The sequence below is a fragment of the Medicago sativa genome, chromosome 3 (assembly GCF_051527215.1).
Source record: "Medicago sativa cultivar Bolivia chromosome 3, Bolivia_mono, whole genome shotgun sequence".
Classification (NCBI taxonomy): Eukaryota; Viridiplantae; Streptophyta; class Magnoliopsida; order Fabales; family Fabaceae; genus Medicago; species Medicago sativa.
The window spans coordinates 31,840,302-31,855,214 of record NC_140751.1 but is presented as its reverse complement, the minus strand read 5'-3'; the positions used below and the strand labels follow the sequence as shown (position 1 = coordinate 31,855,214).

General features: G+C 34.4%; 1 protein-coding gene and 1 pseudogene across 2 annotated transcripts; both read right to left on the bottom strand.

The window, feature by feature from the left end:
- LOC146937167 (uncharacterized) overlaps positions 1-1,672 on the bottom strand; it is a 44,221-nt pseudogene extending 42,549 nt beyond the window's left edge.
- A 5,022-nt stretch (positions 1,673-6,694) lies between these two features.
- PNSB4 (NDH dependent flow 6) lies at positions 6,695-9,687 on the bottom strand. Of its 2 annotated transcripts, none has more exons than XM_085751610.1 (6): positions 9,579-9,687; positions 9,433-9,477; positions 8,894-9,053; positions 8,603-8,658; positions 8,419-8,490; positions 6,695-7,034 (listed from the first exon to the last, which is right to left on the bottom strand). In XM_085751610.1, the coding sequence occupies exons 1-6, from the start codon at positions 9,660-9,662 to the stop codon at positions 6,963-6,965; spliced, it is 489 nt and encodes a 162-aa protein (XP_085607736.1). In that variant the 5' UTR covers positions 9,663-9,687; the 3' UTR covers positions 6,695-6,962. The 2 variants fall into 2 exon arrangements, with proteins under 2 accessions (XP_085607736.1, XP_085607735.1); XM_085751609.1 differs by having other exon boundaries at positions 6,695-7,014.
- Between the last annotated feature and the right edge of the window lie 5,226 nt (positions 9,688-14,913).

The following is a 14,913-nucleotide window of genomic DNA, read 5'->3' as shown; positions in this document are numbered from 1 at the left end:
TTAGAAATTGCATCGCCGTCAACTCACCCCTTTTTGCCTTTTTGAATTTATGACGTTCATTGTAGATTTGCTTGATATTTGTCATGGACTCTTGTCTTTTCTTCTTCAAATTTGTCAAAATATTTTTTTTGTTTCATCGAACTATTGATTAAGTCATGTACCATCTTCTTGTCATCCTCCATTAATCTTCCTGCAAGAAGGTACCATGCTAAATGTGGCACCATCTCATGGTTGTGAACACCATTAAGAATAACCAATTTCCAAGCATTGTCTTCCCTGACGACATATCCATGCACATTGAACAAACACCCACATTTTCTTGATCCCGTTGGTTCATGCTTCACTTTTTTCTTCGGTTCTTTGTGCTCGCCACTCCGTTCACAAACCAACTCCAACATATGATTTCTAATTGAACAAGGTCTTTTAATGATAACCTTAAATCCAGCCCTATTTGCTAGTCGACAAACCCAACCGAGCAATTCGTCTTTATCTTTCCATGTCTCTCGGCTCGAAAAGAAATGAGTTGTGTCCACTTCGCAGGGACGTTCCTAGCGTTTTAGGGACCTTAGGCATAGTTTGAGAAAAAGGGCCCTTACATAATACATCATAAACTTTTTTAGTTTCTTGTTGTGATTTTATTAGAGCTTCATTTCATTTTTTTCTTCGCTTTTCACTACAAGATAAAAGTTTTTTAGGCAACATCTTCAAATATATCAAATACTCCATAGAAACTAAAACTAAACAAAATACCATAGAATTAGAGAACAATAACTCATGCGAAATAGACTGAAATTTTAGCACTTGAATAGTAGACACTGAAATTTTGACATCTAATGATAGTAACACCAACAAATAAAAGTATATCAACACGTAATTAATTAAACTTTAGACATTTGGATATGAAATTCTCCAATGTTAAACCCATAACAACAATAATACTTGATAAAAAAATCAGTGATTTTTTAATCTAAGATACAAGAACTCATTTGTATGTTGCAAGTAAATTATTCCTCTGTTTATATGCTACAAGTACAAAGTTTATTATGATGATACAAAATATAATTTCTCTAGTTGGCCCATTTTTAACTAAAATGGAATCTGTTTTGTTATGAAGATTCTCTCAATTTTCTAGATAATAAATATCACAAATATTTTTAATATTAGTTAGACGCAATATTAGGAACAAAGGGCCCCAAAAAATATCACAAATTTCTTGGCACATTATTAGGAATAAAGGTCCCAATTTTTTTTTTGCTGGGAGGGTGTATATAGAATACATGCTTTTATATGGGGTATATATAGCAAATTGTGTCAAAACGGCCAAAACAAATAACAGACTTCAGCCCAGCTTTTCAGGTCAATGTTTCGGGCCTGTTGGTATATTTTACTATATAAACCCCCAAAAAACCAATTATTTCTATATACACCCCCACCAATAAAAAAATTTTGGGCCCCCTACCGGCATGGGCCCTAGGCCGTCGCACTCCCGGCCTATGCATAGGGCCGGCCATGCCACTTTATTGTCACGAAGTTTCCACACACCGGAATTGACGCTGGAAGCCTCCACTTTAGCGAAAGCTTCGACCTTAATGTGAGCTCCAACCTTCGGCGGTTTGATCTCGACAAAAGAATCGACAATACTAGGTTTTCGATCACCTACATTCTCAACCATATCTATAAATAAACAACATATAATTGCTAAATTAATTAATTAACATGTATCTAATATCATTTAAGAACATAAAAAAAAAACCAACAAAAAAAGAATTTTTTTGAGGCAGTAACTATGTTTTTTAAAAAAACTGAAATTTTTCTAAGTCCCCCGTGATAGTTAACTGCAGCTGGGTCTTCAACCTGAGCGGTAGTTAACTACCGGTGACCTGCATGTCAGAAAAAAAAACCCAGAAAACTCAATCAAATGGAAACGAGTTTAACGTTGCAATACCTGTTTTTTGATGTCTAATGTGTGTATAAACGTCCTAGGAATCCATCAACAATGACTTGAAACCAAGATTTCAACAAAAAAAAATTGAAATGGGGATTTTTGGAGGTAAGGTGATGATGATGTAAGGTGGTGAGTGAATAAGGAAGCAGGGCTGTACTGGGTTTTTTTTTTTTTGGGGGGGGGGGGGGGGGGGGGACAACAGTTAACTAAGTAGTAGTTAACTGCTGCCGGTTAGCCCATCGGTAGTTAACTACCGCTGAGGATATTTTAGGTGTTTCCATGTGTTATTAGGACATTTTTGATGTTAGAAAAACAATTTTCTTATAGACATCTCGATGAGACAAATTTGATGGTCAATTCGTTTCCACATTTTAATAGCCCAAAAATGACCAAAGTACCTTTTAAAATCATGTCCAATTCATTGTAACAAACTTTTTTTTTTTTTAACCAATTAGTTGAAACTAGGGGTGAAAATAGGCTAGGCCAAGTTAGGCTTTGTAAGGTCTAAGTCTGACCCGTCCAAAGAATTTACAAACTAATTATGTCTGGTCTGCGACCTGTCATAGATTTACTTTTTAGGTTTGAGTCTGACCTTCTGAAAGCTTGATATGGCTTGCTAACCTATTTAAAAGCCTATTCCATATGAACATATTTAAATATTTAATATGGTCTAAGTTTAAATAGATTAGCGAACTAATAAATCAATGAGATACAACTTTCTTTTGATATATATTATATCATATTTCAATTCTAATTTATAATAATTCATTTAAATATGCAAAAAAATAGTGTATACTAATAAGTTTAAATTACTGAAAAAGTTAACAAATGTATAATTTAATTCAAAGTACAAAATATAATATAATAATAAATAATTTTACTCATATTTACTTAAGTAGGCCGATCTAATAGGTCTAAGAGGCTTTTTCATTGGCATGTGCTCTGGCCTATTAAGCTAAATAGGGCTTCTAAAAAAGCCTACATATTTGATACTTGCGAAAAAGTTTGGTCTGACCTGGCTTATTGTATGCTAGGTTATAAACCCATGTAAGTCGGCCTGACCTATTTCAATCCCTAGTTGAAACCATATATATTCTCATCTAAAACATATACCTCTAAAAAAAATTCACATTTTGAAACTTTTTCAAAAACACATTTTTTAAAATGGTCAGGTCATTTTACATATATAATGTAACCAAAAAAAATCATTTTACATATATAAGCTCACAAGGACGATCAAAAACACATTAACAATGCAAACAATGCGACAACATATGAAGAAAAAAAACACCTCCTTTGAAAATGGGTGGTGGTCGTGACAACATATGAAGAAAAAACAACACCTCCTTTGAAAATGGGTGGTGGTCGTGACAAACAAGAGGGATAAGAAGGGGATTACCTCTTTAAGACGGCGAAACGGCGGCATTGGTGGCAGATGTGTGTGTGTGTGCGCGAGAGAGAGAGAGAGAGAGAGAGAGAGAGAGAGAGAGAGAGAGAGAGAGAGAGGCTGGGGGGGTGGAGAATGGTTTATATAGTGGTTGGTTTTGGAAATAAATCAGTCCCGGTTCTCGCAGTTTAACTAGGGGTGTTCAAAACCGAACCAACCCAATAGAAAAACCGCAAACCAAACCAATCCAAACCGAAACCGCAAAAAACCGCACTTGGTTCGGATGAATTCGGATGACTTTTGCACTGAACCGCGCGGTTCGGTTTGGTTTGCGGTTTGCATCTCAGCAACCGAACCAAACCAAACCGCAAGAATAATGAATATTACTTAAATATGTACTAGCCCAATTACATAGCTCAAGAATAATCTCTTTTGATTTGATTTTTCCATCGTTGCACCATCAGGTTCGATTATAATTCCTTTCCATCTCTTTCAATTCATTTCCAGCGATGAATTTGTTTTCTTTACTTCCCAATAATTTGTTTCATGCTTATGTTTCTTCTTAATTTTTCCTATTTTTATATAGGTTTTACCTAATATTTTATCATATAAACATCAAAATAAAATGTCCTATGTTTATTTATAACAAGTTGGCAATATTAGAGTTAATGTAATATTTTTTTATCTCGCGATAAACCGCACAAACCGAACCAATCCAAATCGCATTGGTTTGGTTTGGTTTGGTTTGGATGACTTTTTAAAAATCAACCAAACCAAACCAAACCGCATGCTTTTTTATCTCGCGGTTTGGATGACTTTTTTGCTCAAAACCGAACCAAACCGCACCGCGAACACCCCTAAGTTTAACGCACACTCAGCGGACAAAGTTCTATAATAACATTTTATGGTTCCCAACTGATTCTAAAATTTTTAGAACTGTATTCCAAAAAAAAAAAAATTTAAATTTTAGAACTATCTCATTACACAAAAAACTCTACTCATTATCTAATATTTTTTCTTTCAAAAATTTTCTCAACCAAAGGAACTAAGGTTGCAGAACCTCTGAAACAATGACAAATAAATTCCTTGAATGAATATTGATGAATCCCAAGATCCATTAAAGTTTTATTTGTAGGTGAATTCATATTTGGTTCTATCCAAATCTCAGAATTTTGAAAATTGCATAAGATTAAGCAAAAACATAATCGTAACATAATCTCTCTCTCTCTCATATTTTACTCTGTTTTACACTAGACATTAACTTTGTTATGGTTTAACTTCACATTGTTTTTCTTGTCTCAAATGAAGTTAAATATTTTGATAAAGAATTTAAAAAAGAAAAATAAATGAATTATCATGTTTTGAAATGGTAACCCACTACCTATTTGTCGCCACAATTAAAACAGAGCCTCCCAAGTAGAAAGAAGTTGATTAGCGTGTAACCACTTGTACCTAGCAAGAGCACGACTTGCATCATGAAGAACAAAACGTAAGTGAGCGTCTGATGCAGTGGTGTCGGTGATAGATGAAAATAACGCTTCCCCTTAAAGATCTCTTCCAATGGATTGGCACCATAAAATGTAATGAAGGTGACCTTTGGGAGTTTGGATTCAAGTGGGTGTTGGGAGGAGTGGCTAATGACGAATTTGGAGCCTAGTTGTGAAGACACGAGTGTGATTTGTTGAAGAATAATGTCCAATCACAATGTCGCTAAGGATTCAAACCTAGTAGAACCATTCTCTTTTACCCTTGGTAAGGTAGACACTGATAGGGCTGCTCGTTTGTAGAACTACCGAGAGGGAGTGTGTGCTAAGAGATACATATGATTCATAGATGGGAAAACCCTTTAGGAACATTGGTCTTAATTGCCTTTGGAAATTTAGGAATGCTAAGTTAAGCCTATGTTTCAATTACCTTTGAGGGAGTAAGACTCCACACGTAAGGATCACTGTGTGACCAGCAGGTGCAACTCAACATATGAGGGATATACCTAAATCCTGAAAAAGTAAGGTCCCTCACGTAAGGATGACCGTGCGTTCAGCTGCAGGTGCAACCAGGGGCGGACCCAGGTGCAGTTGAGGGTGTGCACCTGCACACCCTGAGTTTTTACTACTTGCACCAATAATCCTACTTTTATGTTATTTGCACACCCTCAAATTTTTGCTTTGCACCTCCTCACCCAAGAGGCCAAGACTTAATCACACTCATGAGTCTCATTGAATGGTGACATTTGACTTTTAAATTTGAATGCTACTCCCTCCGGTCCTAAATATAAGCAAATTTAACTTTTTAGGTTCATTCAATTAATGATGTATGTGGTTCATATTATGGACCACATACATCATTAATTGAATGAATCTAAAATGTCAAATTTGCTTATATTTAGGACCGGAGGGAGTAAATTCCTTGAATGAATATTGATGAATCCCAAGATCCATTAAAGTTTTATTTGTAGGACTTTAATATTGTTATTTTCTTTGATTGTAGACTTCCCATGAAGCCAAAACGCATAACATTGAACTCATTTCCTAAGGCTTTGACTCAATTACTCATATGCCGCACCAAATCAAATGCATTTGTTATTTCCTTTTTGATAAATAATATTCCCTCCATTTCAAAATAATTGAGTCATTTGAGAAGAAAAAAAATTGTTCCAAATACACTTTAATTAATAATAATTTCATCATTCCCAATTCAATATATTATATTTTACATTTATGATAATGATGAATGCATCAGTACTTGACAAAGATACTCAACCATTTTTTCTTCTCTCTTTCACTGCTACGTTTTCTCTTAATATATGTGAAATAAACAAAAGACTTAGTCATTTTGGAACGGAGAGAGTATAATGTAAAAAAAAATAAAAAAATCTTTCCACTTGCTAATTTCTGGTCATATTTTTACTCTTTATCTTTTGTATATTTTTTTTGAAGGATTTATCTTTTGTATATAAAGACTATGATTATTATGTATCTATATATAAATTATAATTTTAATAATTGATAAAGTTAAAATTACGCACCCCCTGACCTAGGGTCCTGGATCCGCCACTGGGTGCAACTTGACGAAACCGATTAGCTTAGAACGTCTCAACAACCTCATCACTTAGATAATCTACTTAAGATAACAGTGGATATTGGATTGCACCGGAGGTCCACCGAAAATTTGTTTTCAGGACAATGGTTTTGCCACAGCACGACAAAAATTTCTCCTAATTTTCCTTACTATCCAAAATCTATTATATTTTCTATTATATTTCCAACATTAATTACAAGATTAGTAACCAAAAAAAGATTAGTACCTTAAAAAAATTACAAGATTAGTAAGTAAATCTTGAATAATACAGTATATTCGAGTTATAAGAGTAAAATCAATCCTGCTCATTGATTTATATTGTGACATCATATTCAAAGAAATAAACCGTAGTTTAATAACAGTACATTTGAATTTTGAAGCAGAAGAATTTACTCTTGTGTATGTATATACATAATAATGAGGTATCACTTGGTCAATTGATGGACTAAAAGGCATGCATTATTGTAGAAAATCATTTAACAAGTTCCTCCTCCTTCTTTGCTGCTTCTTCAAGTTCTCTCAACCCTCCAACTTTTTGTTCTATTTCCTCAATCAACTCCTCACGCCACAGGGCTTCTCTGGCCTCTGCTTCCATAACCTCTTGCTGCATAACCATAAAAATAGCTACAATTTAAAATGCAAAATATCATGGATGTGGAACAAATAATGACAGAAAATAGAAGTGTGGAATTTAAACATGTATTTTAGGAAGAAGGCTTTTCTTAAAATAAATGGACAGGTTTTAGATGATTCAAATAATGTATTTATAATTTAAATACTTAATTTCTCCAATTTGCTTTTAAAAAAAAACTATTTACATCAAAAAAATAAAACTAATCTCCTATATGATATAGAAGAGAGTTTGGCCTCTTCTAATATTTGATGTATAAGATAATCGTTAGGAGTTTTATTGTGTGCAATCGGCACTCGACAATCTCTCGCCTGCAGTTGGTACATCGGTGGTTGTTGGACTATCAGGAAATTTACATTTCAACGTAGATTTTGTTCTGTTTTTTTTTTAATAAAATATTGAGTTTAGAATTTGGATAGTCATATTTTAATGTAATGACAAACGATGAGTTGATCATGTGAATTTGGTAATTATCAATAGATGCAATTCGAATTCAATCATCAGCTAACGGGAACTGATTTTTTTTTTTTTTTGTTACAACTTAGAGGTTGGTAAACATAGGCAAAAGAAGCAAGACACATTAAATGATTAATATATCAAGTTTTTTTTTTTTTTTAGGGAGATTAATATATCAAGTTAGTCCTCAAAATATATCGTGTTTTTGATATTAATTTTTTTACATCGACGAAATAGTATTAGTCATCGAAAACTCACACCCAAGTGAAAAAATCTGGGTTCGAACATTTATCGATGTCCGACCAAATGATGTCGATATTTTTTTCATTGATTTAGGATTCCGATTAAAGTGTTGTTGCCTTTATCATCTATCATGTATCCTCAAAACACATGTTAACATGACTCTTAAAGATATTTTTGTAATTTCGATAGATTTAGAAACTATTTTGACATCATCTCACATGTTAAAATACCAAAAGGGTTGTTTACTCAATTAAAATGTTTTTTAACAACTCAATTTAAAATATGAATTACATCTCTGCATTGATTTTTTCCAGATGAGGAACTTGTAGGTTATATGGGCGCACAGGTTCGTTGGGCCATGCTATTGGGCTACTAAAGTGTTACTAACATTCCTTAGAAAAAATGCTAACAACGCTTTTTTTTTAATATTCTCTAACACTCACACTCATGCTACATGAAACATTCATGTGGTCTTACCATTTTACCTAAAATCCCTTTTCAAAGTATAGTATCTACATAGATTTTATATAATAAAAAAAGTGAGTGTTAGAGAGAACATAAGAGACCGTTCATAACACTCCTCTTACTTTAGTATATCTACAAGGTTTGATTTGTGCTCCCTTGTTTGTGGCTTCTAGTATTACATCAATAACAACATCATGAAAAAGAAATAAATACCTTCTCATATATCCAGTTTCCAGTGCCATCTCCTCCATCTCCCCTATATGTTTCTGAATCGTAATATGGGTCCTAAATCATGTTAAACATGTTAAAAATTTCATTCTCAGTCATACACCAACATAAAATCATATAACAAATTAATTAATATCTATACACATGAATACAACGAAAAGTGTTTTACCTTCATGGAACCAAAGAATAAGACTCCCCAAACAGTGAACATTATGTACCAAGCGTCTGCAAAGGATTAAAGGGTACCAATAAACAATCAAATTTAAAATTTTAAGACAAACAAGAAAAATAATACATTTTTGACAAAGGGCTGTAATATACTCTCTCCGTCCCAAAATATAAGCAAAAATTTGTGAACAAAAGTTAATGTATTTGGTTCAAAATTTGTACCATACATCAACTTATGTTGACTCATTTTTGCTTACATTTTGGGACAGCGAGAGTATTATGTAACACTTACAAACATTCTTTATTTGCTGATCACTAAGATGCCAAATTGTTTTCTCGGTTATAAGATCTCTTTGACCTTCCAATTGTTCTACTAGAATTGCCATCAGTGGAATATCTGGTAAACCATTCACTTTGCACATAGATGCTCTTTTTATTTTTCCATCTAACACCTTATTTACAAATACAAAGAGACCATTAAAATATAAACTGAAAATGGTTTTGCTACACCTATAAAAACTAGCAGAAAACTTGTATTTTTTCAATTGAATTTTTTTTTATAGACAAATATTAATATATTAGTAGTTGTTACTACTTTCTCTAAGGATTGAACTCCGACATTTAAACTTCTTCTAGTCCTTTGAAAATTCAATCCAACTGCGCTATCCAACCCGATAATTATCCATGGAAATTAAAGATTGATAAAATGAAATTAATCACTAATTTTTCTGCTCTAATACTTAAAGAAAGATTCAGAGATAAATTTCATAATTTTCTATTTCTAATATTTTGTAAATAACTACATTTCTTCTAATAGTGAATTTTAAGTACCTGCAATGACCTGTGAAAGAGGGTAGAGTTTGAAGGGTGCCTAGGCTGCAAAAAATAGAACATATAAATCTTCATTCTTCAGCTTTGAAACTATCAAGTGAATCAAAAGAGATAAAATGGAATGAAAATGATAAGGACAACTTTACCAATCTTGTAAATCGTTTTGTTTGAAGACATGAGCTATGAATATATGAATTGAAAACGGTGAAACCAATGATAGCTTCGGCCATGGTTTTGAACAAAAAGTGCTCAAGTAAAAAGGAGTTGAAATTATGGTCCTTATGATATATGGGATGGGATAGAGTGGATAAGAGTAGAATGAAGAACCACCCTTCAAGTATGTGCATGCTTCCAACAAATTGGATTTGCGCGGTATTTTATAAAATGATTAATCAAAATGACCTACGTATCCTTATTTATACTAGCAAAAAACGGGCACTCCGTGCCCGTCGTGCTAACGTTTGAAAATTATGAACAGTATTTTTTATTATGAAATTTTGGTTTTGATTAAAAGTAAAAATATGAATGTTTGTTGCTTTTTTTAATGACACGAACAACAATCTTTATTATAGAAAAAGTTGTTTAAGAGTATAATTGGAATAATGAAAAAGTAAGTATAAATATACTTATCTAGTTTGTTATACTTTTTAAATGGTAAAGGAAAAATATATATATATATATATATATATATATATATATATATATATATATATATATATATTGTTTGTTACATTTGTTTTAATATTTAAATTTATTCTTATCTATTTCTTACTTGTGTTACTTGTATTTAAAATTAAAGGTATTTTTGGAAAGAAAATTCTAACCCAAAAGTGTGCTGAAAGGGGTAGTTTCCTTTATATGTAGTATAGATATACATTCCCTTCAATTTCGGGTCAAAACTTATTTGATCACAACTCCAAATATAAGAATTTTTATTTTTGGTAAGCTAAGAGAACGGAGAGACATCAAGGTGAGTCTCAAAGATATACACATATCATATGCCACCTACTCATAATATATTATTAAAATAAGAGAGAGAAAATATACACGCAAGACCGGGGGGGGGGGGGGGGGGGGGGGGGGGGGTGGGGGGGGTGGCTGTTGTGTGGTCCTTGTGAAAATTAATGCTCACATCTTTCCGAAAAAGGAGATGTATGTGCTTCAGTTGGTGGGTATGAATAAATTCACCTCTTGGAAGTGATCTTTAAGAAAACATTATGGTCACACATGTTTCTTCTATTAGTGGGATCATGAACCCATTATGTGTTGGCATCGAAAGTGTCTTGTGGCTGATTTGTATACGAGTTGGTTGATTGAGGGGTGCCATTCATAGTCTTCCTCTTGTTCGGCTATGATTGGGAGTTCCTGATAGGAGTGTAGGTGGCTTTATGATGTTTGTTTTAGCTTACGCTCTTGTTTTACTCTAGGAGAGATTATTTAATTTTGCCATCCCTTAACTTGAGTACATCTTGTACATGTTTGTACTTCTCCTTTTTTATTTATATATAACACATTTGCCATTTAAATAAAATTGTAACTTAAAATACTTGATTTATATACAAATCTTTGAGTTTGTACAGGTATAACTCAAATCACTACTAGTCTAAAGTATACAATTTTGGGAAAAGATGATTTATTGATGCCTTGTTGATGAATGCATCGAAATTTCAGTTTCCAGTAACACTATTAGTTCCCTGTAGTTGCAACTTAAAGTCGATAGATAGATTAGACAATATACATGATGAAAAAATATCACTAATTCGTTACAATAAGGTGCACCAAATTTCATATTTCTCTACGTTCTTTTTTTCATGCAATAGTTTCTGCAGCACACAAAAAAAAAAATATCAACAAAAGTTAAGAGTGAAAATATATGTATGTTAGAACAAGTTGTTAAGAGTCCCACATCGGTTAGGAGTTGGCCTGACAATTTGTTTATAAGTGGGGGCAATCCTCACCTCACAAGCCGGTTTTGTGGGGTTGTGTTAGGCCCAACCACGATTTCTAATATGGTATCAGAGCCTCTTCACGATTCTTTGGGCCACCTGTTATCAGGCTGTTATCAGGTTTCCGTTATCATTTATATCAGGCTGTTATCAGGTTTCCGTTATCATTTATCAGGTTTCCGTTATCATCGGGCCACCCGTCATTTATGTTCACGCTTCAGATGTGTAATCCTGAGCGTGAGGGGGTGTGTTAAGAGTCCCACATCGGTTAGGAGTTGGCCTGACAATTTGTTTATAAGTGGGGGCAATCCTCACCTCACAAGCCGGTTTTGTGGGGTTGTGTTAGACCCAACCACGATTTCTAATACAAGTCATTATTAAACAAACCTTTTCATCAACAAAATATCATACTGCAGCTCCAGCATCCAAGACAAGTTCTCGAACGACCACCTTATCCAAGTCTTGAAGCCTTTGAAATTGGTTTGAGTATAACGTGAATGATACTTTTTTTGGATCTTCGTCGATTTGACAAGTGATATGAAAATATCATGAGAAATTGTATTTGTAAATGGTACATGATATGTATTTGACAAAAACAATATATTTTATAAAAAATGTGAAGGTCGTGTATCTCTTCAAACATCATAGCAATATCAACGAGAGTGTTTTTGCAATAAGTTCAATACTTTTTTTTTTTTTTGACAAGAAGTTCAATACTTATAGGAGTATTTATACACATATGTGTATATGACGGTCATATAACAATCTTAATATTCAATCAAAATATTTCACTGTGTATGTCAACTATGAATTTTTATTCAAAAAAAAAAAAAAGTCATGTTTGAGTTTCAATATAATTTTTTTAAAATCATTTATACTAAATATGTATCATTATTTTAGGTAATGTCAATATAGTAGTCAAAGAAATTTATAGCTTGGGTTGGGGGTTAGGAGGGTTGGGGCTTTTAATTTATCTTTGTTGGGTAAGTGGTGTTGGAGGATGTTGATTGACAAGGAGGGGTTGTGGTATCGCGTTTTGAAAGCCCGTTATGGGGGGGGGGGGGGGGGGGGGTTAAAACAGTGGGGTAGGCATTGCTCGGTGTGGTGGCGGTCTTTGTGCAGGATTAGAGAAGGGATTGGAGAGGGTGTGGGGAGTTGGGTTGAAAACAACACGCATAGGGTGGTTGGTGACGGTAAAACAGCTTTATTTTGGCATGATATTTGGATGGGGGAAATTCCTCTGAAATTTAAATTTCCCTGTCTATTTGCATTGTCTATTAATAAGGAGTGTTCGGTGGAGGAGATGGTGAGGGTCTTGGGGGCGGATGAAGGGTGGGAGAGCCTATGGAGCCGTCAGTTACTAGCCTGGGAGGAGGTGGACGTGAGGGAGTGTTATGTGTCATTACATAATAATGTTTTGCAGGAAAATGGCATTGATACTTGGCGCTGGTTGTTGGATCCTTCTCAAGGATATACGGTGCGGGGAGCTTATCGCTTCCTCACTGATTCTGGCGAGACAGTGGATCGGTCCCATGTTGACGACATTTGGCATAAGCAAATTCCATTAAAGGTGTCTATTATGGTGTGGCGCCTTCTTCGTGACAGACTTCCCACAAAGGAAAACTTGGTGAGACGACGTGTTATTCCTCTAGATGATGCGGCTTGTGTTTCCGGATGTGGACACTTGGAAACAGCAAATCATCTGTTTTTACATTGTGATATATTTGCATCTCTTTGGTATCATGTCTGCTCTTGGTTGGGTATTGATTTTGTATCTTCAGGTGATCTCCGTCAACATTTTATTCAGTTTTCGAATTATGCGGGTTTGCCTAGATCAACATATCTATTTTTCAGAATTATTTGGTGTGTTGTTTGGGTTTTATGGAAGGAACGGAATGACCGTGTATTCCAAAATGCGATTTCTGACTCTTTAACTCTAATGGCAAAGGTGAAACTACACTCTTTCTTATGGCTGAAATCAAAACAGGGGCTATTCAGCTACAGTTACCATGACTGGTGGAACCATCCCCTTCTCTGTATGGGTGTCCACTTGTAATTTACATTCTCTGTTTTGGTTCTTTGCTGGTGCTATTTCTTATTTGGCACATTGTTACTGTAAATTCCTTTGAGTGGTTTGCTTTTTGCATGCCTTGTGCGGGGCATTCCACTGTGTTTATATAATATATCATTTTAGCTTGTTCAAAAAAAAGAAATTTATAGCTTCATTATGTTTTGAATTAAGTTAAAGTTTGACTTTTTTATAACGTGTTCGTAATACAAACTAACCATAAAAATCTACTCTTTAAAAACAAAAAAAATGTATATTAATTTTATTATGTAATAAAAATACTTAATATATCTTTCAACTTTATTTAATTTTGTTTTGTATTTCCTCTAATTTTATAAAAAAAAAACAACAAAAAAAAAGTGCATCTACTAAAAGGTAGTCAATTTATTTTTATTTTTTTGACAAAATGTAGTCAAATTTTATATTTAGTACAATTCGATTTACATACATTCGATTTGAATAGATTTTTTACGCACGCATTCAATCAAATCACACTGTGATATTGGTTTTAAATGTTATTTCCTAAAGTACATTCACAAGTATCTATTTTGTGTATTTTGATTGGATTCGTGTGTCAATTTATTGTAGATTGTGCATATTATTGTAGATGGTGGGGGGGGGGGGGGGGGGGGGGCGGGTTAGAACAGTGGGGTAGGCATTGCTCGGTGTGGTGGCGGTCTTTGTGTAGGATTAGAGAAGGGATTGGAGAGGGTGTGGGGAGTTGGGTTGAAAACAACACGCATAGGGTGGTTGGTGACGGTAAAACAGCTTTATTTTGGCATGATATTTGGATGGGGGAAATTCCTCTGAAATTTAAATTTCCCTGTCTATTTGCATTGTCTATTAATAAGGAGTGTTCGGTGGAGGAGATGGTGAGGGTCTTGGGGGCGGATGAAGGGTGGGAGAGCCTATGGAGCCGTCGGTTACTAGCCTGGGAGGAGGTGGACGTGAGGGAGTGTTATGTGTCATTACATAATAATGTTTTGCAGGAAAATGGCATTGATACTTGGCGCTGGTTGTTGGATCCTTCTCAAGGATATACGGTGCGGGGAGCTTATCGCTTCCTCACTGATTCTGGCGAGACAGTGGATCGGTCCCATGTTGACGACATTTGGCATAAGCAAATTCCATTAAAGGTGTCTATTATGGTGTGGCGCCTTCTTCGTGACAGACTTCCCACAAAGGAAAACTTGGTGAGACGACGTGTTATTCCTCTAGATGATGCGGCTTGTGTTTCCGGATGTGGACACTTGGAAACAGCAAATCATCTGTTTTTACATTGTGATATATTTGCATCTCTTTGGTATCATGTCTGCTCTTGGTTGGGTATTGATTTTGTATCTTCAGGTGATCTCCGTCAACATTTTATTCAGTTTTCGAATTATGCGGGTTTGCCTAGATCAACATATCTATTTTTCAGAATTATTTGGTGTGTTGTTTGGGTTTTATGGAAGGAACAGAATGACC

Bases quoted from the DNA above. Each gene is read 5' to 3' on its own strand.
- PNSB4 (XM_085751609.1), bottom strand. From the start codon at position 9,662: ATGGCCGAAGCTATCATTGGTTTCACCGTTTTCAATTCATATATTCAT. The intron at 9,478-9,578 runs GTAAAGTTGTCC...TATTTTTTGCAG, and splicing joins CAAAACGATTTACAAGATTG to CCTAGGCACCCTTCAAACTC. The intron at 8,491-8,602 runs GTAAAACACTTT...AACATGATTTAG, and splicing joins TATTCTTTGGTTCCATGAAG to GACCCATATTACGATTCAGA.